This window comes from Truncatella angustata (assembly GCF_020726525.1).
Source record: "Truncatella angustata strain MPI-SDFR-AT-0073 chromosome Unknown BKA67scaffold_5, whole genome shotgun sequence".
In the NCBI taxonomy this organism is placed as follows: Eukaryota; Fungi; Ascomycota; class Sordariomycetes; order Amphisphaeriales; family Sporocadaceae; genus Truncatella; species Truncatella angustata.
The window spans coordinates 2729174-2749083 of NW_025763385.1; the positions used below are offsets into that span (position 1 = coordinate 2729174).

A 19910-nucleotide genomic window follows, 5' to 3' on the forward strand; every position below is an offset into this window, starting at 1 on the left:
GCCTTTTCAAATCATATGGTGGTCTAGGCATATATGCAACTAGCTATATACAAACTCATGGTATCATAATAACCCCTATCCTGATCCTCTTCTGTACCTCCTCATGTGATAGGCAGGTATCCCTGATCGTTCCAATTCGACCCATCATAATACACTTCTCTGACCTTGTTGTTGACCTGGAAGTAACACCTGTTCATGTTCTGATTGCTCGTGATCTCAACACCCGCCCCATCCCATGCCGCAGGGGTCAGACACGTGATGTCTGTGCCATTGTCGGCGTTGTCGAAAGCAGAGTATGTTGAGGGGCCCTTCCACCCCGAGGTGTCGTCCTGCCAGACGACCTGGACGGTGCCGCTATCATCTTGATACAGGAGGTATGTGTTGGTCTGATTATTGGAGTCGTTGGGACGGGCGACTGCGAACCCGCCGATGGCTGTGTCACTTGGGATAGATTCTGAAAGGTCGGCTGTAGAAGCGATTAGTCTCGGTTTCCCAAACATATCAGAGCATGCATATCTCACCAGTTCCCCACGCCTCTCCTGTGGCATTGTTGTTCGTGTCCGTCAGATATGTCCGCATCTTGCCATCGCTCCTGCGATACGCAAACCCGCCTTTGTCGAGATACCACGCTGACGCCGGCAGGACCACCATAGCCGCGCTTGCGGACCCAATGAGGTCGAGTGTGCTGTTGGTCCACCAGTTCCCCGCACTGCCCCAGTAGCGAATCCACCGAAATGCTCCATCGGAGTCCTGCGACACGATGAACGGCCAGTATGCCGCGAGCCGGGAAGTCGGCGGTATGGTGATGGGGTAATCGTTCAGTTCCAGACGGGAACCTTGCTCAGCGGCGCCCTGCTTATCTACGAACCCGTGTCCCCGAAGGATAGAATCCCGGTCAAGGTAGTACAACTTGTACTGGTTTTGCTGAGACGGACTTGATTAGCGACCATACTTGCAGAACCGCAGAGTTTCCAGCATTTCGACTTACTGTAGAACTCTGGACGGAATCCGAAGCAGCAAGAGGTGTATCATCGCCCGCAGCATACTCCAAGCCGGTCAAGCTAATCGGATCAGACCACGACGACTCGTTGCTGGCATAAGTCGACATGCGCAGCCTCTGGTCCTGCCCCTGATAGAATAAGCGAATTCGATAAACGCTCCCGTCTCTCCACCCGCTGACCGCCAATCTCGAAGAAGAACGGATATTCGTCAACGTCGAGTTCGTCGTCGAATTACCGCTGGCGCCGGAGACATCGCTGCTCGTACTCGACTTGGCCGCCCGACTACCTAACACTCCACCAAGCACGGCGCCTAGTACCACCAGTATCGCAACGGCACCGACCACTATCCATGAGAATTTCCTGGTCTTCTTTGGCTGCGGCATCTGGATCGCTTCCATGGACGGGCTATAGTACAATTGGTCATCATAGTTTTGTCCAACCTGCCCCTCACCATTATGGTGCGTCCCCGGTTTTGATACGGGCGCGATGCTATGGTTGGGCGTATAGGGTAGCTTCAGATCGTCCTGATACGGATATACGGCCTGGAGGCCCTCAGACGCGTTCGTCGGTGTGTACCGCGTGTCTACCTCAAGACCAGACGGATAATTAACCTCGAGGCCGGGCTGTTGATGGTCGATACCGTCTGCGGTGTGGTGGGTTGTCGCCGTTCCCTCATGACCGGTCATCTTGGTGTACGCGCCACTTATGCCTGTGTTGCCGCCTCACGAGGAAATCAACGTTATCGAGAAAAACACCAAGCAATGACTACGAAAGGAGAAGTTTGGAGTTGCGAGCTCCATGTTAGCTCATGAGGATCAACCCTGTTCGTTACCAATTCGCGCCGTCGACATTCCGTGAAGAGGATCTGCATCCTTAAACTGTACAGGGGAGCTAGCGATGGGTATTGGACCTGTCCAAGAAAGGGCCAAGGACACACAAGCCGCTAATATTCTGCTGGCAGCCAATAGTGAGTTGTCGTCTTCTTTGAATCCCGGGAATTATGGGCTCTTTGATTTTATGCGTCGCAAAACAGAAGCCATTCATGCCTGTACGATTTTGGTTTAGCGGAGGCCCTTGATCCTTCGAGGCGCAGAAACCCACACCATCTGCGGCCGCTAGACTGCCAGACTGGCAGCACTGGCTCCTGTCATTACTACTTGTGTGTATGCAATGCCATTGCAGTATCTCCTTGGTATCCAAACATGCTTTCTCCTTGTAGGTAGGGAGGTCATTCAAGTCCGTGTCATAGCTTGCCATCTGTGTGAACTCATCCCAAGTAAGTTCGAACTGGAAACCAATAATCGTCGCTAGAGCAAGACAGTCTTATAGCTTTAGAGTATTCTCAAAATGCGATTTAGACCCTCCAAAGCCAACATGGTTATTATGTACCGCGCGCTAGTGCATATATAAATAGATAAATTATGGGCCTCTACCAGCGCTGAATTGGGAGATGCCGTTGGTTCCTTGACTTTGATTTTCAAATGCTGGCTCTGCCATTTGGTATCAATCAACACACTCATACATACAGGCAATTATAATGTACGGTGGTTTTAATAATCTCGCAGAAGTGTTTCCATATTGTCTCGAGAGTGCTATCGTTGTTTCACTTCGCAGGGATGGACGCCCAGCCTTTACAGATGATTATTAGTCTAGAGCTTGCCGGATTTAATCAGAATGATGCCATGATCGCGTGGTGGCAACGGCGAGATGGACATCAACCTGCAAAAGTCCTCTCTACCTGGATAGGAGTATATTAGCCGCCATTGTCATTCCTGCCGATTGCAACATTGTGTTATCTTGCCCTAGTGATGTAGAATACTGTTCAAACATTGTGGAGGCCCTTGGTCCGATAATATAGGCAAATGATATGATCTTGGTCTTGCACAAATGGGATTCTGTGACCATATCTCTAAATTGTGAACATGAAGCACACTGCAGACGTAAATAACAGTGCATTGAACATTCTTTGTCATTTCGGACCTGTCAGGCCAAACACTACACCCGCAACAAAAATTCAGTATTGCTGCAGCATGAAATGCGCTGCTGCCACTCAACGCCGTAGTTCCTAAAGAGCTAATCCATACAAAAGTTGTGATACGGCCAAAAAACAAAAATCATTCAAGAAGTTGAAAAGTCTTCCTTCACCCTTTTGATATCGGTAATAGTCACACGCTAAGCCTTGGACTCCTTGTACTCCTCGTCATGATATTCTTCATGATGACCGCTACCGCCCTTGCTGAACAACACCGAAAACTTGTGCTTGGCCGCCCTGATGGGACTACGCACAAAAGAGGAAGACGAGGGAGGAGAATGAGTATGGCTCTGCTATTCCCCACCCTTCCTCCTGACCCTGACGAGCTCGGCCACCAGTTCGTCCTTCTGTCGCTCTCCCTCTGCTATTCTCTGCCTAGCTGCAGCACGATCCATGTTGCGTGCCTCACGTTCTTGTTTAAGCTTATATTCGAGCTCTCTCAGTCTAAACATCCACTTCGTGTCCGCCTCTCCATTAGATGCAACCCGTTCTAATTCGGCAGGGTTCATCTGTGTATGAGCCGTATGAGTTGAGGAGCTCCGGCTTAGTGTATTGGTCCGTGACTTGACGCTAGCCGAGGCAGAAGATGGCGTTGCCTCGAGATGCGTGGTGGAAGTCTTGCTTCTTGGCATGCTGACCTTTCGTTCTGTCGTACTTTCATTGTCGCCGTGCTTTTTGCGTATGGGCCCTGTTGGGACGTTGGGCGAAGGACTACCGTACTCTTCTCCCTCTTCTTTGTTCCCCTGCCAATCGAAGTAGCCACCGACAGCCCTGGTCTTAGCATCGTTGGCTCTCATCAGGGTGGCATTCTCGATCTTCAACGCGCGGACTGCGGCTTCAAGATGGGATATCTTAGCTGTTGTGTTGAAATCGCCTGTAGCAACACCGTGTCGTACGAGAGCCTCAAGGCGATCAAGCTTCTTGGTGCGCACATCCAAATTCTCCTCCAAGGACTGGTATTCCTTCCAAAGATCCTTTTCGACAGACTTGATGCGAGTTTGATAGCCACCAAGTATGGATTCAATGGCTTTCACCGCTGCGAGAAGGTTTTTGCTGAAGCCAGGTAGCATGGTTGCGACGGCCTCGAGACTAGGAAGAGCCCGACCGTTAATCAGGCTGTTACCATGAGCCCAGTCGGACCCACAAAGCGCCGAGAGTCTTGTCCACAGAATCAGCAAAAGATTGTTGCGTTCTGCCAGCTGGTCTTTGAAGTTGGTTTCAAGTTGAGCCAGCTTCTTCTTGTCGGCAGCACGCGTGGTTTCCAGCTCAATGATACGAATATCCTGGCTGGTGACTGTACGGGAAACATGTGAATGCGTGCGCTGAAATGTATCAAAGGAGCTCTTCGTGTTGCGGTGGGCCAAGCGCTCCTTGTCGAGCGATTCGGCGAGCTTCCTGCTCTCGAGGCCATGCGACTCAAGCAGTGCATCACGCTGCTTGATAATACGATCCTTCTCCAACAAGGCCGTCTTGGTTGTATCGAGCTCTCGGACGGTATTCTCTAGTTCGCGCTGCAGCTTAGCAATTGATTTGAGCAGGCTAGACCTGGTACCGTTGAGATCACCCAGAGCTTCGCGCAAATTATTTTCTAGCTCCATAAGCCTCTCCTTCCATTCAGTAGCCTCAACCTCACGACTCGTCAGATTCTTACGTAGACGGCGTGATTCGTCTTTGGAAGTTGTCAACTCCCGGTTAAGCTCATTGACGAACTGCTGCACGTCCTCCTTTTCGCGAGTGGCGATGATCTCGCGCTGGCGGCGTTCCTTAACGAGTCGCTGATCGAGGTCCTTAGCACGATCGCGCTCCTCTCGCAAGCTTTGCTCAGCATTCGCAAAGGCAGCTTCCAGGTCACCAATGCGGATTTTGTCGGCCTCTTGTTCCTCACGCAAGAAAGCAATCTCTCCCTGGCTAGATTCTTGTTGGACACCAAGACGACTGGCCTTGTCGTTGGACTCAAGTAACTTGGCTTCCAGTTCTTCCAACTCCTTGTTGTTGTCTACCTGTTCCACTTCAAGCTCCTCGATACGACGATGCTTGTGCTCCTGGTCATCTTCTAGTCGGATCAGTGCTTCACTCATCCTGCGCATCTCTTCCTGCAGAGCGTTGAAGTTCTCAGTTCGATCCTGTACTTCAATATGGAGGCGCTGAATCTCATCGTTGCGTTGATCAGCTTCTCCCTCGAGTGCATCAATCTCTTCTTGGGCTTCCCTGCGAAGTACCTCGAACTCACTCTCCAACTGAGAATGGTCCTGAAGCGCTTCGTCCCGCTCAGTCTGAAGAGCCATGAGGTCAGTCAACGCACCATCGAGCTCGTTTTGTAGCTCCAGCGCAGATTCCTCGGCTTCTCGCTTGGCCTCGACCGCAACCTCAAAGTCCTCCATGCAAGTCTCCAGTTCGCGCTGCAACTCTTGGTTCTGCAGCTTGAGCTCGCTGATCTTGTCGCGGTGTTCTGCCAGTCTGTTCTCAAGTTCCTCTCGCGCGGGGTCGTCCATAGCCATGGTGAGTCGAGTTCGGGCACTACCTCTCGACTGTGATCTCTCATGAGCACCGGCTCGGGATGCAGAGCGATCGAGAAGAGTGTCGATGGTTGATGGAGCGCCCACACGTCGGTGTGCCAACTTCAAGTCCTCGATTTCCTGGTAAAGTCTCTCCTTTTCACGATTTCGTGACGTGAGCATTGATGTTTGTGCGCCCACCTCTCTCCTCAACTCTGCATTCTCATGACGTAGTTGTTCGCTTTCGCGGCGAAGGTCTTCTACCAACGTGCTCGACTGACTAAGCGAACCGGCCTGGTCCATGTCTCCCCCTGACATGCCGGACATCGGCCGTGACCTCGTGGGCGATCCAGCCTTTGTTTTCCGCGTAATGTTGTAAATGTTGGTGGTATGGTGCATGCCTGCGCCGCCACTTACAGCGCTTCCTGACGTTGTCGCTGTCATGTTTAGTTCTTGCTTCAGGCGGAAGATATCGTCGCGCAGTCGTCGATTATCATCGTCAGCCTGCTCTCGGCGGGCAGTCTCCTGCTCCAACAAGTCCTTGAAGACGTCTGCCTCTTCTTGCCGACCCAGACTGTCTCCAACTCTCTCGCCAGCCCGATCTCCCATGGTCTTGACCGCCTCGGCCAACTTCCTCTTCTCTGCTTCGTGTGCCATATTCTCGCTCTTCAGGTGCTCGATCTCTGTGATGTATTCTTCGACACGCTCGCGCAGGTATAGGAGTTCCTCCTCACGCTCTTGAGCTTCTTCGTCCCACGCCGACCCTGTTTGGCCGTCGGACGAGTATCCGCTTCTAGCTGTACTCGGCCTGGTGTCTTCATCTTCGCGCAGCCTCTTCTCGAGCTCCTTGACTCTCTTCCGCAAGATTTTGTTGTCGCGCTGTATGACCGCTAGCGAAGTCTTAAGTTCGACGTTCTCCGAGATCATCTCCTTAATACCTTCTTCGGAGAGCTTGTCTAGACGATCCGACAAGAACATGACCTTGAGCTTCAAATCGAAATTCTCCTTGGACAGACGTTCAATGGTGCTAGATTGTTCCTTGAGCGTCAGGTTTCTGCCGTGCTTAGCAGCAGTGCCTGGCGCAGGTGTGTATTCGGCGGAGATCTTGCGGAAAGGATTCGAGGGAGTTTCAAGTCGGCCTTTGGTCTTATATTCGCGGGCCACGGATTCGGGGACCTCAACATTGCGAACATGCCTGGCGATCACCGTATCTGTCGGTGCGAGAAGCCCATTACTCTTCCTCGGCCTAGGTGTTGTCAAGTTGTCCTCGTTTCCATTTATGTTGAAAGACCTGCCCGGTGACAATTCGTTCTCCTCGAGAGGTTCTAGGGGCTCGAGGGACCTGTTCGAATCCGGAAAGTCGTCAATGCCAGATGCCATGCTGCCCATACTTATTGAGCGCAGGAGTACGTTTGTGCTAATACTTCGCTGCATGCCTCCCGCTAGTACTGCGCCGCCGCCAGACTGTATCGCATAATCTGCATCGACACCAATCGTGACATCGCTATGACCGTCGTCGTTGGAGACAAAGGAAGAGGTAGATGACCGCTGACTGGCGTTTCTACTGCGCAAATACTTGGGTCGTTCGCTGAAACGTAGAGCATTCCCAGGTGTATGCCCTGCATGGAGGAAGGGTTTCTGTAGGTCCAGCTCCGAGCTTTCCTGTTGGACAGTTGGCGCCCCAGCTGCGAGAGATCGATCTTCAGCTGGTGGAATCTCCAACATCGAGCTCTCATGTGATATCGAAGGGTCGGCATCGCTTGTGCCATGATCATCGGTCAAGCCAGGATCATGACTGGTCATTGAAATGGCTCTGGAAATGGTTCGAGCAGCAGCGGCGGTAGTTGGAGAAGAGGACAGGTTCTCGAGAGAAGCGGTCGTGTTGGTAGCTTCGGCATCGGTGCCAGGAAAGGAATCGTCGGCATGAGCTTCGGATACTGATGAATGTGGTCTTCGGGTGATCGAGGATTTGGGTGTCGTACTTTCAGGCAGCCCAGGTTCTGATTCTGGTGCAGGTGCAGTCTCCATCGTGGCGTCCTCGTTATCTTCGTTGCTGTCCTCAGCATGGGACGGCTCGGCATCTTCAGGTATGTCTGGTCGCGAGGCCTCTGCCACTGCCAATGGCTCTGTCTCTGCCGCTATGGGTTCTGGCGAAGCACGGGTAGCGGGATGATTTGCCGCCGAGGATGACATTGGGCGCTGTGCGTCGTGTGTTGCACGGGCGCTTGATATCGAAAGCCGATCTTGTTGCGGCTCCGCCTCTACCTCGGGATCGCGATCTACTACATTCTGATACCTACTGCTTGGACGCGCTCCTTCTAAAGGTGGATGTGGACTTGGGCTAGGACTCGGTGGGAGCGGGTTTTTGGCAGCAGCATTGGCGTCGAACATGTATGTATCGTCAATTCCGCCTTCGGGTCCTGCCACTCGTATGGGGGATATGGGCGGTACGAAGCTGGATTCAAAATCTTGGAGGAGGTGTGCTCGAAGGTGCCGTTCCTCGGTCATGGAGTCGGCATGCATATCCATATGCGCGTCTACCGAATCTTCAACATAGCTATCATCATGTTGTGGGGGAGCATTTTGCTTGTTGTCGAGCGCGTCTGAAGAGGAATGGGCCTCAAGGTGGCTCGCGTCTTCATCCATAGGTTCGATACGTGATTGTCATGCCATTTGGCAGCAATTCTTGTTTGGGAATAATATGCTCTCAACAAGGGTCTGTTTTTGGTGCAGAAGCAACCGCGTCGGCTTCAGTGAATGATCAGTGACCGGGTTGGCAAATAAATAATCAGCTACCAAAGATTGTCCTTGAAGGCAGATCAGTCAAGGTGGTGCGCAGCAGTTGGGGGTGCTTGCAACTCGGGCTGGTATTCTTAGAAAAGGGAATGAAGCGTATTCAAGAAATTTGTTCATACATCATCGGTGTAGTTGCAGTTCTTTTGGAGCAGATCACGAAATGCATTTCGAAAACAACATTCGACCTTTGGGAACAAGCTTGAATTTTGGCATGTCCTGTCCCTGGACAAGTACCTAACCTACTGTACTGTTAAGGGTAGTTGCTTTGTTGAGTGCTGAAGTCAAGCTGAGGGCAAGCTTGGGCCGCTATAATTGCAGCACGTAAGATAACAAGCTCTGAAATGTCAAATGCGGGTTCAAACCAATGAAAGAATTCTCAACCAACATTGGCTTGAACCCTCTTGTTCATGTTGTTGTTTCTGTTTGGATCATGCTTGTATGAGCTGGTCGTTAAGTTCCCCAACCACCAAATAACTTATTGGGTTACCATAATCCACCACGCTGTGATGACGCGCTTTGGTTTTTTATCCTTTGTTGACCTGAGTGGTTGGCTTGGTCTATTAAGCTGGCGCCACGTTCCGAGTCCCTCGCCTCATAGGGCGAGACATTGGCAGGACAGCGCGTTGGAGATCCGCTAAGACCTTGTGCCGAGCCCTGCTGCCCTGCTGTACGACGAAAGACTGCATGCGCTGTAGCGTTACAAAGTAGTTAATCCGTAAACTTTTGAAGAAAAAAAAACCGACCGAGAAAGAAAGAATCTCAGCCATCAAGCCACCCAAAATATTGACGCTTGGTATCAATAGGGGGCTGGGTTTTTGTTTCATTTCATTTTGTTCTTTTTAATTGGCTCTCCGAAGATACAGTCACCAAGAGGCCGATGAATACATCACTTAAGCACCATTTTCCGAAGCTCTCAAATAACCATAGAACAAACCACTTTGCGATTATGGAAAAAGCCCTAGTCTAGACCAACCTTGTCCGAGTATACCCAGCAGTGCCCAAGTATGGCTGGTATTAGTGATTGCATCCCCTACATGGTTTGACTACGCATGTGGCGGCAGGATGACTCAATTGACCTTAGCCAGCATCACTCCTCGGCTATTTACATAGACAGTGCATCCATTAAACTACGGCAGTTAAAGCCTGAGTTCCTCGCAGTTCGCGATCCAAGTCATGAGGATCGCTGTCGCAAGCGTCATCGCCCTGTCCCCAGATTTATAGAAGGATGGCGGCCACGTCAGCCGGCGTCCTAAAACAGCACGCCGACGATCTTAGTCTTAAACACTGTGTAAGAACTGCACACTCGTCGAAAGAGTCTTACAATCTGCGGAGCTCGGAAGGAACCCGGGGGTCATTGTTAAAGAGTATGGACATAAATAGACCCTAATGCTCTACTCCGTGCATGTTTGGCGATTCTTGGTATCACCACAATATATTCATTCCGTTCTCTACCCTTGACTATGACCTCCAAGAAACCGCATATTCTTATTGTCGGCGCTGGGCTTGGTGGGTTAACCCTTGCCCAAGGTCTTCGCAGGAATGGCATCAGTTATGAGATATTCGAACGCGATGACGGCCCAGATGCCCGACGACAAGGTTGGGCCATTGGGCTACACAGGTGCGCATGGGATCCGAGAGGAGAGCGTCGTACCAATGACTGATTCTTTGCCAGTGTCCTCGAGGAATTGCAAACAGGTGTCCCAGATGATCTGCCCTCTGTTGTGTCAAATGTCAACCATTTACAGCCGTTGAAGCTACCGCCCCAGTTCGTCATGCATGTGAGCGGTAGCCGCCTCGGTGTTACTGGTGGACCAGATACGTTCGTACTCCGAGCCAGTCGGCAGCGCTTGCGCAAGTGGCTCTCCACCAACACTTCTATTACATATGGCAAGCAAGCAGTCAGAATCGAGGAGACAAAGGATGCTGTCACCGTACAGTTTCAAGACGGTAGCTCCGCTTCGGGAGATCTCATGGTCGGCGCTGATGGGATAAACAGCCGCGGTATGTCCAATCGTTAGGGTGTTCAGTACACCGCCGCGCTGACCAGATATAGTCCGAGAATATCTACTCGCTTGCGACAACGAAAAAACCCTAAAGACCCACCCCTTCGCAGTTGTTGTGGGCGAAACAACCGTCTCCGGTGCCGAGTTCGAGCGGCAGCTAGTCCTTGCTCATAGCGCCTACTTGGCCGTCTCCGACGATAGAACTCTGTCCATCTTCGTTGGGCTCGACAAGGTCTCGGAAGACGGTAAAACAGGAAGTTATTACTGGTTCTTCATGATCCCCGACGAGGATACGGACAAACCTGACCATTGGACAAAGCATGCTTCGCAAGCAGAGCGACTTGAGAGAGTGTCTCAGTGCGCGAAAGCGTTCGATGACCGTTTCACAGAAATTTTAAAGCTTACGCCAGCCGAGGGCGTTCGCACTGATGCATTTTCGTTCCGAGACGCCGAGATTGACGAACAGGAGCTGGTTTCTAGCAGTCGCGTGACCCTGTTGGGAGATGCAGCTCATCCTATGGCTCCATGTAAGTTGGTCTAGGCTACCGATAAACCGCGCCGAAATTCGTGGCTGATCAATCCAGTCCGCGGTGAAGGAGGTGTACATACCATCCGCGATGGTCTAAACCTGGCTGCGTGTATAGCCAAAACCTGCAATGGGGGATACCCAACCATTAACGAAGCAATGAAGCGTTACCAACAGGAGATGATCACCCGTGGATCTGAAGCCGTGCGACAGTCGAGAGGCCAAATCCGCAGAGACCGCCAAGAGAACGAGCCATGGATGGTTTGGGGCCACCCGGCCAGACCTACACCAGAGGAATCTCTGAAACTGGAAGATTGTTCGTAGAGTTCGGCTTCAAAAAGAACCCCTTAATAATGGATACGGCTTGCCGATCTTCCGTTGAGCCTCTAGCTGCAGTATGTGCCTCTGTGCCAAATTATGTATGCATTGAGCTACATGACTCAGGGATCAGGTTAGCCTGGTTAGGTGAAGTTACTCTGCCCCATTCTGTGCGCAAGTTGGGAAATTTATATTCTTGCATCGATTGGGCTTCGGGTCATACAATTCCGTGTTGAGCCTGGATACCATGCATGGAAGACTTAAGTCTACGAGCATAATACAGACGTGGCGTTGGTTGCGCAATCATAGTGGCGGATGTGCTGTGCAGGCTGCAGCTCGTGCCAGGTAACTTACTCCGTACCTGGAAAATGGGAAAATGTGAAGCTTGTTACTCTTGAACCCTGCCGCGCTGGAAGAGCCCAGGGAGTAATCCTCGGTTGATAGTTCAAGTACGCAACTTGACACATGTTCTCTGCATGCGGTAATTGACGTGACATGCGCACCTGGAACTTTCCATACTGAGGCTGGTCAGATTTGTCGGTTGCCCTTGCATCACATAATCTGACGTCGCCAGTGGCTGAGTAGGTGATTATGACCACACAGCCACAAAATGGAGGCTTGTCAATCAGGGTTCGTCTCTGACAGCTGACTTCGCCTTTATCTGCTACGGATTCACGGCAAGCAAAGCGGAGTTCGAATACATATGTATCCACCTGTTCTCAACAACACCCATTCCTTTTAAACTCATCATACCTACATTCGAGCCAAGAACAACCTTATCGTCTACTTTGTTTCTTGATCTCATTGACTCATCAATTGTTAGGAGCTAGACCTAGAAATCACTGCACATACTCCTTACCGCACGTCTATTCGCGCATCCAGGACAACCATCCCACCATGTCAGCAGGAGATTACTACGGCGGAGGTGGCGGAGGACAGAACTACGGTTATAACCAACAACAAGGTTACTCCCAAGGTCAACATGGTGGACAATCACCCTACCCACCTCAGAACCAATATGCCCCTCAGCAGGGCGGCAATGGTTACGGCTCTCCCGCACCTCAAGGTCATCATTACGGTGGCGGCCCACCTCAAGATCAGCAAGGTTACAGCGGCCATAGTACTCAACCAAGCTATGGACAACCGCCACCACAGCAGCACGGCGGCGGCTACGGTCAACCCTATGGCCAACCCGCCCATGGCTACCAGAGCCCGCCCCCTCATCAGCAATATGGCCAGGGTGGCTCACCGCCGGGCGCATATCCTCAAGGAGGTCATTCCCAGGATTACAGCCAGCAAGGCCATCAGCAACAGCAATACAGTCAAGGCCATCAGCAACAGCAGTACGGTCAAGGCCAACATCAGCCCCAGTACGGACAGGGCGCTGCTGGCCAAACCCCACAAGAGGGCGAGAGGGGCATACTAGGCGCTCTAGGAGGTGCGGTGGCTGGCGGCACAGCTGGTGCAATGGCCGGGCATGGAATCCTCGGAGCTCTTGGTGGAGCGTTTGCTGGGCACAAGTTGGAAGATAGTTTCAAGAAGGACAAGAAGAAGAAGAAGTCCAAGCATGACAAGCATCACAAGCGTCGCGGCAGTGGATCCAGCTCGTCCTCCTCGGATTAGAGGTTAGTTTAGTTTGAACATATGCCCGTTGATTGAGTTTGTGCAGGATGTTCTCCTAATTCAATGCTCCTTATTCTATTCGCTTTGTGGTCTGACGTTCTTCTTCTTGGCATGCACCGTGCTGAATTTGAATTGAGCCCAAGAGCTGCCGACAGCAAGTATGGGCAAATAGATGCGGTCACATCATTGTAGTTACTGTTCCTAAACTTTTCACTTATCATGTGCAACAATGCATGAATCGCACATGCATCAAAACTGTAGCCTCTTATCGCCCGAATCAAGCACAGCCTCAATTGATTGAGCCTACCTAATTACATGTCCAGCATAGTAAGCATGACATCTTCCTCGATGCTAAGCTAGTAGAATATATGTGGATCATGACCGTGTCCGTTGTCCGACCTTCAGCATGGTAGATACTCAAAGGCCAAGACAACACAACGTCAACACCTGTCGCCCTGTCCAAGCATGATCGTCCGTTCATCTAGCCAGTCTAATATCCACGCCATTGTTTCTGTTCTTTGTTAGTGTGAAAGTCCCTCTCGTGCTTGTTGTCGGTGTCCGTCTTACAATTTCTCCCGCAGTCCCCCGTATGGCTTCGCGATCTTCCACGGTCAATGATACTCCAAAGTATCTTTCCAAAGCGTTGATTCTTTCCTGATCGTTCGCGAATGTTTGTTCCAGAATATTTCGTCCATCTCGCCTCCATTTAAGCTTGTTATGATCTATTATCAACGCACCATCAATCTCGTCGCTCGGGCCGGAATTCAGAGCCTTCTCGACCGGTTTAAGATCTCCGTCATCTTGTACCTCGCGCTTCGTCGTGAACCGGGTTACGACGATCTTCTGCGTAAACCATGAGGTGACGCTTTTGGAGGGTGAGAGGTTCATGCCGCGGATGTCCTCAAGGATGAACTCGAAATCAACAAAACAGTACATCGGAACCCAATCGGACTCGGCATTGATCTTGTGCTGATAAATCCAAACCTTGCTGTCCTGATTCACATTCTGCACAATTGGCTCGCGGACCAGCCTTACCCTCGCAGGTGTAACATGCACATGCTCCTGGCCCAGTTGCAGCGGTACTGCAAACAGAGGACCGTTGGCTCCGAAGCCCACGTCAACGAAGTACCGAACGCCGCCGATGTTGACGATGTTGACGCAATGCGAAAACCCGCCGTACACCTTGCGCTCGGGCGAGTAGACCCTGGCCCCCGCCATGAAGACATCGTAGCCTAGCGACAGCAGTAATATGTGGAAGAGCGAGTTGACCTCCATGCAGTACCCGCCGCGTCCGTTGTTGTACGTGACGATCTTGCTGAAGAGATGTCGGATGCTGACGTCGATGACGCGGTGCCATGAGTAGTGCAGCGTCAAGTTCTCAAAGGGGACGGTGACGAGATGGTGTTTCTTCAGAAGGTCCAGATACATGAGTTTGTCCACATCCGAAAGTGATGTTACAGAGAAATGGCGCTTGTCTTCTGGTAGTGCGATACGGTTATAATAAGACTGTATCTGTGACTCGTCAAATCGCATGCGGTCCGCCATTTTGAGTATTGACTATAAAAACTGGTCACGTGGATGGTATACATCAATTTGAAGATTGTGATTGAGTTTGCGAAAGATATAGTAGAGCTGCCAATTTCCGCCTAAATTTCCGAGGCTAGCGAATACGTCAAAGATCTTTCTGCACAACAGCGGCTGCACAACAGATATAGCTGATCATGACGTCAGGACGGTTTATCTAAACAAATAGTGCACATTTCAGCTCCTCGACACATTGATGCAATTCATACAGCTGGACTGCAGCAGAATGTGTCACTGCATACCCATCGGAAGCTGATCTTCTCCCGTGCAATGATCCAACTTGTCCCACAACTGTTCCGTACGAGCTGTAGATCTGATGTATGGCACGTGATATCTATCAAATGTTTAACCTTCAAAGTTGGCGATTCAATATTCAGAATTCAAGTGTTGCAGTTGGGCTGAATTGGAAAGTTGTGAGCCGAAACTTTGGGGCTGTTAGTGGGGTTTGCTGGTTGTTACTTCCCAATTCTTTTGCTGCACAAACAGCTTGCAGCAACACGCAGCGCTCTGAAGGCCCGATATGATATCTGACAACTTTCTCATACGAGACTATCTTTTGTCATGCAAGGATTGTCATCAGATATTTTAGACACTAACCATTGCGGCCAATCATGTTGCCAAAACAGGCCATATGACACCGCGTTTCTGTAAGCTGTGCCAGTTTTGCCAGCCTTTCTAGAACTCCCAAGCATTGAGCAGCACTAGAAATCATCACCACACCTAAGCTCGCGATATTGAATAATCAACTCGAACACCTCGACGTCAACAAGAAGTTTGGCAATAAGCTAGAGGGCCGTCGGCATATGCATGGGCGGGTAAGAGCAACAACGACAATCCAGCCGCTGCGGGCGGAATATTCCATATCTCAGTTACGGCCAGCTCAATTCAGCCAGTAACTGCCATGTCGCCAAACAACTCTACCACTGTCTCGGCCAACAGCAGCCAGGAGCATCCTGCTTCAATAAAAGGTCAGTCTAGTCCAAGAAACATGCACAAACACAAATGTCATAGAGTCGCATGCATCACTACTAGTCTCGATGTGATAGCCAATATTATCCCATGATACACTGCCAGCTTTCCCCACAAAGACCGTACCAAATCCAGTAGCCTACGATGCCATTCACTGTTACGTCAATGGAAGTCTACTGAGGATCAAGATAGGCTAACTTCTGGCAGATTTTCCATGGTCATCAAAGCCACTTGTTTTCCTGGATAGCCCAGACTACCCTATTGTGGACGGCTGCCATGTCAGTGGCTACAAGCAGCACGGCACAAACCAGTATAGTTTGTTCACCCTGCCGGACCAAGAAAGGCTATTCCAAGCGCTCCAGCTCAGGTGCCACTCAATGCGCAGACTGACGCAGAAGAAGTTCCTCATAGCAGAGAACTTCTCATCCTGGCCTGACCTCCACCTTCCAGACGGTATCAACTTGAGGGATATCGCCATGACTCCAGCATCATCACATCGATGTCCCCGCCAAGTTGTGGCTATTGATTGTGAAATGGTTGCCGTTGGGTCTGGCAGGTTTGAAGGGGGTAAAGAGAAGGAGAGAAACGAGCTTGCACAGTTATGCGCCGTAGACGTCTTGACGGGTGTGGTTCTGATCGACAAATTGGTCCTGCCCAGAGAAAAGGTCCTCAACTGGAACACACGATATAGCGGGGTCTCATATCCCAAGATTTGCGCTGCTAGAGAGAGTGGCAGGCTCTTAAGAGGCTGGCAGGCTGCCCGAGCGGAGCTCCTCAGCTTCATCGACGTGAACACGATCATCGTCGGGCATGCTGTGGAGAACGACCTACACATCCTACGCATTGCTCATAGCAAGATTGTGGACACGAGCATACAGACAGCTGAGGCCGTATACGGCGATACGGAGAGACTGGGCAGGACTTGGGGATTGAAGGAGCTGGCCAAGTCCTTGCCTGGTCTCTTTGTCCAGGTCGAGAAAAAAAAGGGCCACGATTGCGTTGAGGACACTCTAGCAACACGCGAGATTGCTCTATGGTGTCTTAACCATCATCCTGAGCTTGCTGAATGGGCTACACGCATGAGAGTAGAGCTGGAGAACAAACGAGTCGAGCGCGAGAAGAAGAAGGAAGAGGACCGGAAAAAGACAGAGGCGCAGAATGAAGTACCGGCGGGCCAGGGCTGGCCGCAGATACCTTTGCCGCCTCTAGGTTTTGAGCTATCGCAGGGCACGTCCGATAATCTCAACCAGCTTGACGCAAGCTACTGACGGACGCCTACACTGGCAGTCACATAGACTTGATATTACTAATAAATTGATAGTTTCTAGATTGAGCACTATAATATAGAAATGAGAAGCGACGACCGTCACACCAAGTGGAACTCCATTTGTTCGTGGGATATCCTGCCCTTCGACATTACAATTCTCTGTCTAGATGGAAATTTGAGAGTTGCTCCGAGACTGTTCCTATTGCTTCAGAATTATATCTAGAGGAACCAAGCACAAGAATTCCTACCGTGGGCCAGATCCGCGGGTCTCACAACGAGATGGCTGCAGAGAGAGCGGGTATTCGGACTGTTCCTTCAACTTCACAATATAATACTTCCTCCATAAGTCTTAGAGTCGAGGTATAAGACTGCTTGCTTATGCGGAATATTTACGCCCAAGCTTCAACATCGCGACTAAACATTTCTCAAGCCTGCGCTCATTCGCACGTGCCCCCGGGCCTCGAGCATGTCAACTGCAGCGTCTTGAATGTTTTCACGGCTCACGCCAAAATGCAGAAGCAATCCACAAGCGACAGGTAGACCAGTGTAGTCGACCGATCAGTTGCGTATCGAAATTGTTTACGGAAAGCGAAATGTTGGGTAGGAGCCATGTTTGACGGGCTGATCATTTACCAACTATCAGAGCGAGCTGAAGACATATGACTGCTGGACCGTGACTGGTTCTTTGTCGGTAGATCCGGTGAGGCGTCTGGGGTGCCACATAGAGCGAGCTGGGCATGAACCTTTCGATCTGCCTTTTTCTCACACTAGGCGGCATTGACCTGTGTAGCCTTGTGCCTAGCGAATGGACTGCTGCTTACCTTTAGACTAAGTGGAAACAGTAGCCCATCAACGGCAGATTTATCAACGGTAGACTCCTGCGATCAGAGACATGATGGCGCCGTACGCTCCGGCACAGATACAGAAGTCCGTTGTAGCATGCGTTCCAACTGCCTGGCTTTGCACAAGTGCACCCAGCACACCCGTTCCGACCAGGAGTACAACAGCCATCCGACCTATGTAGTCGGGTATCACACTGAATGTCAAGGTCGGAACTACAACAGCGACCACCATGGCAAGGTTGATAGGTATCGAGGGACGAGCGATTACGTTATCTTCCTGAAAGTCCGTTCCGAGATAGTCAGCCTCAGCAGAGTCTGCGGGAGTTTTGGGAGCAAAAAGGATGGAGTATTTTCGGGGCATGGGAGTTGCGGCCGCGTCTTCATCATCACCATCAGATTCTGATTGATCGCCCAGGCAAATGAGGTCTTCGCTCGTGTCGAGGAAACGGGTTTCGGGTTCTGCAATGGGGGAATGGGTAGCCAGGTAACCGCGATACTCGTGGACATCTGCCATTGTAGGCCTCGTGAAAGATTCTGTCGATTTGAGGGACGAAAGAACACGGTCTAATACCGCTTGTCAGCTAATTGTCACCTCATCAGAAAGGACATTGCGCACTGTACTGTTCTAGCTTGAAGCCGATCTTTCCCAATATATCTGTCTTGTGCCATTGAAGCTCACCTCCAGACAGAGCCTCGGCACGGCGAGATGCTGGTAGGATGCAGTTCTGTAGCCGCCGAGTCTGGGTATCTGCAGTGTCCAATCGATGCAGTTGTTCCTCCAGCTCGCACAGCTCATCCTGTAGATGCAACAGCAGACGGTGATTGAGGGTCTCGAACCGCCTGTACATGGGACGCAGACATGGTCCCGCACGATTAGAAGCTTGACCTGCTAGTTGGGAGGCGAGTTGCTCGTATCCTGTCAAAGGTAGCCTCTCGGCCCTCGGAAGATGTTTGACGTGGTGGACTTGAGCACGACCTGCCGGATGCGATGTCAAAGCTTCAGGCGATATATGTGGGAGATTTGCACTTCCTCGTGGCATTTCAGGTGTGCCGTAGCTTTTGTGCCGCCCGTCCAGAGGAATCGGGCGGATACCGGTGCCCTTCTTTGCTGGACTCTGTTCAGGACTTGTGCCCCAATCGGTGTCATGATCAGTATTTTCAGAAGACCCATTACTGCACAGGCTGCCCGAATACGACGAACTCGTACTTTTGCTGGATGGTGATGTATGTAAAGCCGGGAAGGCAGATGAGCCTTGGAACGAGTTTCTTATGCTTTCGTCTGTGACTACTGGCGAGTCCGAGTCTAGGAAGTTCATCGCATTAATTCTCAGGGTCGGTGAGACCTGGGTCTTTCTGTCTCTCCTGGCTCGACTTGTTCTCCTCCCGCGCGGTGATGCAATGACAGTCGAGCTACTTTCACTTGAGCTGCCCGACTCGTTTACCAGAGCGAGCATGCTCAGCTCTTTCGTAGTCATGAGACCTGACTGTTGCTCCTCAGTTTGATGCTCTGCCAACTGGTCGAGACACGCGCCCTTCACGGCTTCATCCATCTGCGGGTCGCTTCCTTCCGGATCTATCATATCGACCACTCGAACGGCGGTTATTGATCTCTGGTGAGTCTTCTTGCGCCCCCGAGATTCAATTTCCAGCTCTGAAGGCGTAGGGGAGGGTCCTTGAACTGGGAATGTGTTTCCAGACGTATCCGCGTAAACATTATCCTGGCTGCCCCCATCAGCTTCATAAATCGCTGGATCGGTGGTCCTCTCGCTATCGCGCACGTAAGAAGGCATGTTGATTTCGTGGCCAGGCTGAGGCAGCGACAGGCCTTTTTGAAAAAGCGTCTCCAGGGGCTGTGTGAATCAAGGCTTTCCGTTGAGTGCCCGGAACAAATAGAGACAATCTGTCACAAACAGTTTCGACGTATGGCGTGGGCGCAACGCGAAGCGCAAACTACCGGTGAAATGCTTGTGATTTCTAAGAAAATCGCCAGTGATGCGCGACGATACTCCTCAGGCGCGGCTGCTTGCTGGCAAAGCCAAGTTACACATGATGAGATAGCGGCGCGATTGGCGATGATATAATAACATGATTGATGAGTATAGAACGCGGAAATATGTTTTCAGCTCCAGAAGACCAGCGATCCGCAGGATCAAGACACATTTCGCGAGCGGTCAGTGACGACATGATACGTGCCAGCCAGGGATTTCAGCCCGGTGCCAACTGTGTTTCAGAGCCAGAGCGGCGTGGGTGACACACGGCTGAAAAGGGAGGGGCGCCACGGGGCGAAGAGGATGGTGTTGAGGGGTCACATGCCGCGATCAGACCCTGTCTGCCTGTGTTTTGAGCGTCTGGTGGTGTGAAGGGTGCCTCTGAACCATGTACCGTCCAGGGTACCTTTGGTTTCTTTTTCTGTCAATGGGCTGCGAGATCGCTTCACTCATAAGAAACGCGATA

The 19910-nt window shown here is 51.2% G+C and overlaps 7 protein-coding genes across 7 annotated transcripts; 3 read left to right on the forward strand and 4 right to left on the reverse strand.

Moving 5' to 3' along the window:
* BKA67DRAFT_569236 (uncharacterized protein) lies at positions 1–2166 on the reverse strand. Its single transcript, XM_046103101.1, has 3 exons — positions 989–2166; positions 522–924; positions 1–466 (listed from the first exon to the last, which is right to left on the reverse strand). The coding sequence occupies exons 1-3, from the start codon at positions 1685–1687 to the stop codon at positions 102–104; spliced, it is 1467 nt and encodes a 488-aa protein (XP_045957622.1). The 5' UTR covers positions 1688–2166; the 3' UTR covers positions 1–101.
* Positions 2167–2952: 786 nt separating this feature from the next.
* Positions 2953–8504, reverse strand: BKA67DRAFT_569238 (uncharacterized protein). Its single transcript, XM_046103102.1, has one exon. The coding sequence runs from the start codon at positions 8172–8174 to the stop codon at positions 3327–3329; it is 4848 nt and encodes a 1615-aa protein (XP_045957623.1). The 5' UTR covers positions 8175–8504; the 3' UTR covers positions 2953–3326.
* A 1280-nt stretch (positions 8505–9784) lies between these two features.
* Positions 9785–11177, forward strand: BKA67DRAFT_519200 (putative monooxygenase; the record flags this gene model as incomplete). The annotated part of the gene is made up of 4 exons (XM_046098077.1): positions 9785–9942; positions 9997–10325; positions 10378–10854; positions 10912–11177. The coding sequence occupies 4 exons, from the start codon at positions 9785–9787 to the stop codon at positions 11175–11177; spliced, it is 1230 nt and encodes a 409-aa protein (XP_045957624.1).
* An 891-nt stretch (positions 11178–12068) lies between these two features.
* On the forward strand, positions 12069–12794 carry BKA67DRAFT_537032 (uncharacterized protein; the record flags this gene model as incomplete). Its single annotated transcript, XM_046100248.1, has 1 exon — positions 12069–12794. The coding sequence occupies one exon, from the start codon at positions 12069–12071 to the stop codon at positions 12792–12794; it is 726 nt and encodes a 241-aa protein (XP_045957625.1).
* A 490-nt stretch (positions 12795–13284) lies between these two features.
* BKA67DRAFT_659973 (uncharacterized protein) lies at positions 13285–14339 on the reverse strand (the record flags this gene model as incomplete). The annotated part of the gene is made up of 2 exons (XM_046107542.1): positions 13285–13305; positions 13362–14339. 2 exons carry the CDS (start codon positions 14337–14339, stop codon positions 13285–13287), a joined length of 999 nt encoding a protein of 332 aa, XP_045957626.1.
* A 1035-nt stretch (positions 14340–15374) lies between these two features.
* Positions 15375–16803, forward strand: BKA67DRAFT_314352 (uncharacterized protein). The gene has a single exon (XM_046096167.1). It carries the CDS (start codon positions 15725–15727, stop codon positions 16613–16615), a length of 891 nt encoding a protein of 296 aa, XP_045957627.1. The 5' UTR covers positions 15375–15724; the 3' UTR covers positions 16616–16803.
* A 675-nt stretch (positions 16804–17478) lies between these two features.
* BKA67DRAFT_659975 (uncharacterized protein) lies at positions 17479–19246 on the reverse strand (the record flags this gene model as incomplete). Its single annotated transcript, XM_046107543.1, has 2 exons — positions 17479–18020; positions 18073–19246. 2 exons carry the CDS (start codon positions 19244–19246, stop codon positions 17479–17481), a joined length of 1716 nt encoding a protein of 571 aa, XP_045957628.1.
* Positions 19247–19910: the final 664 nt, after the last annotated feature.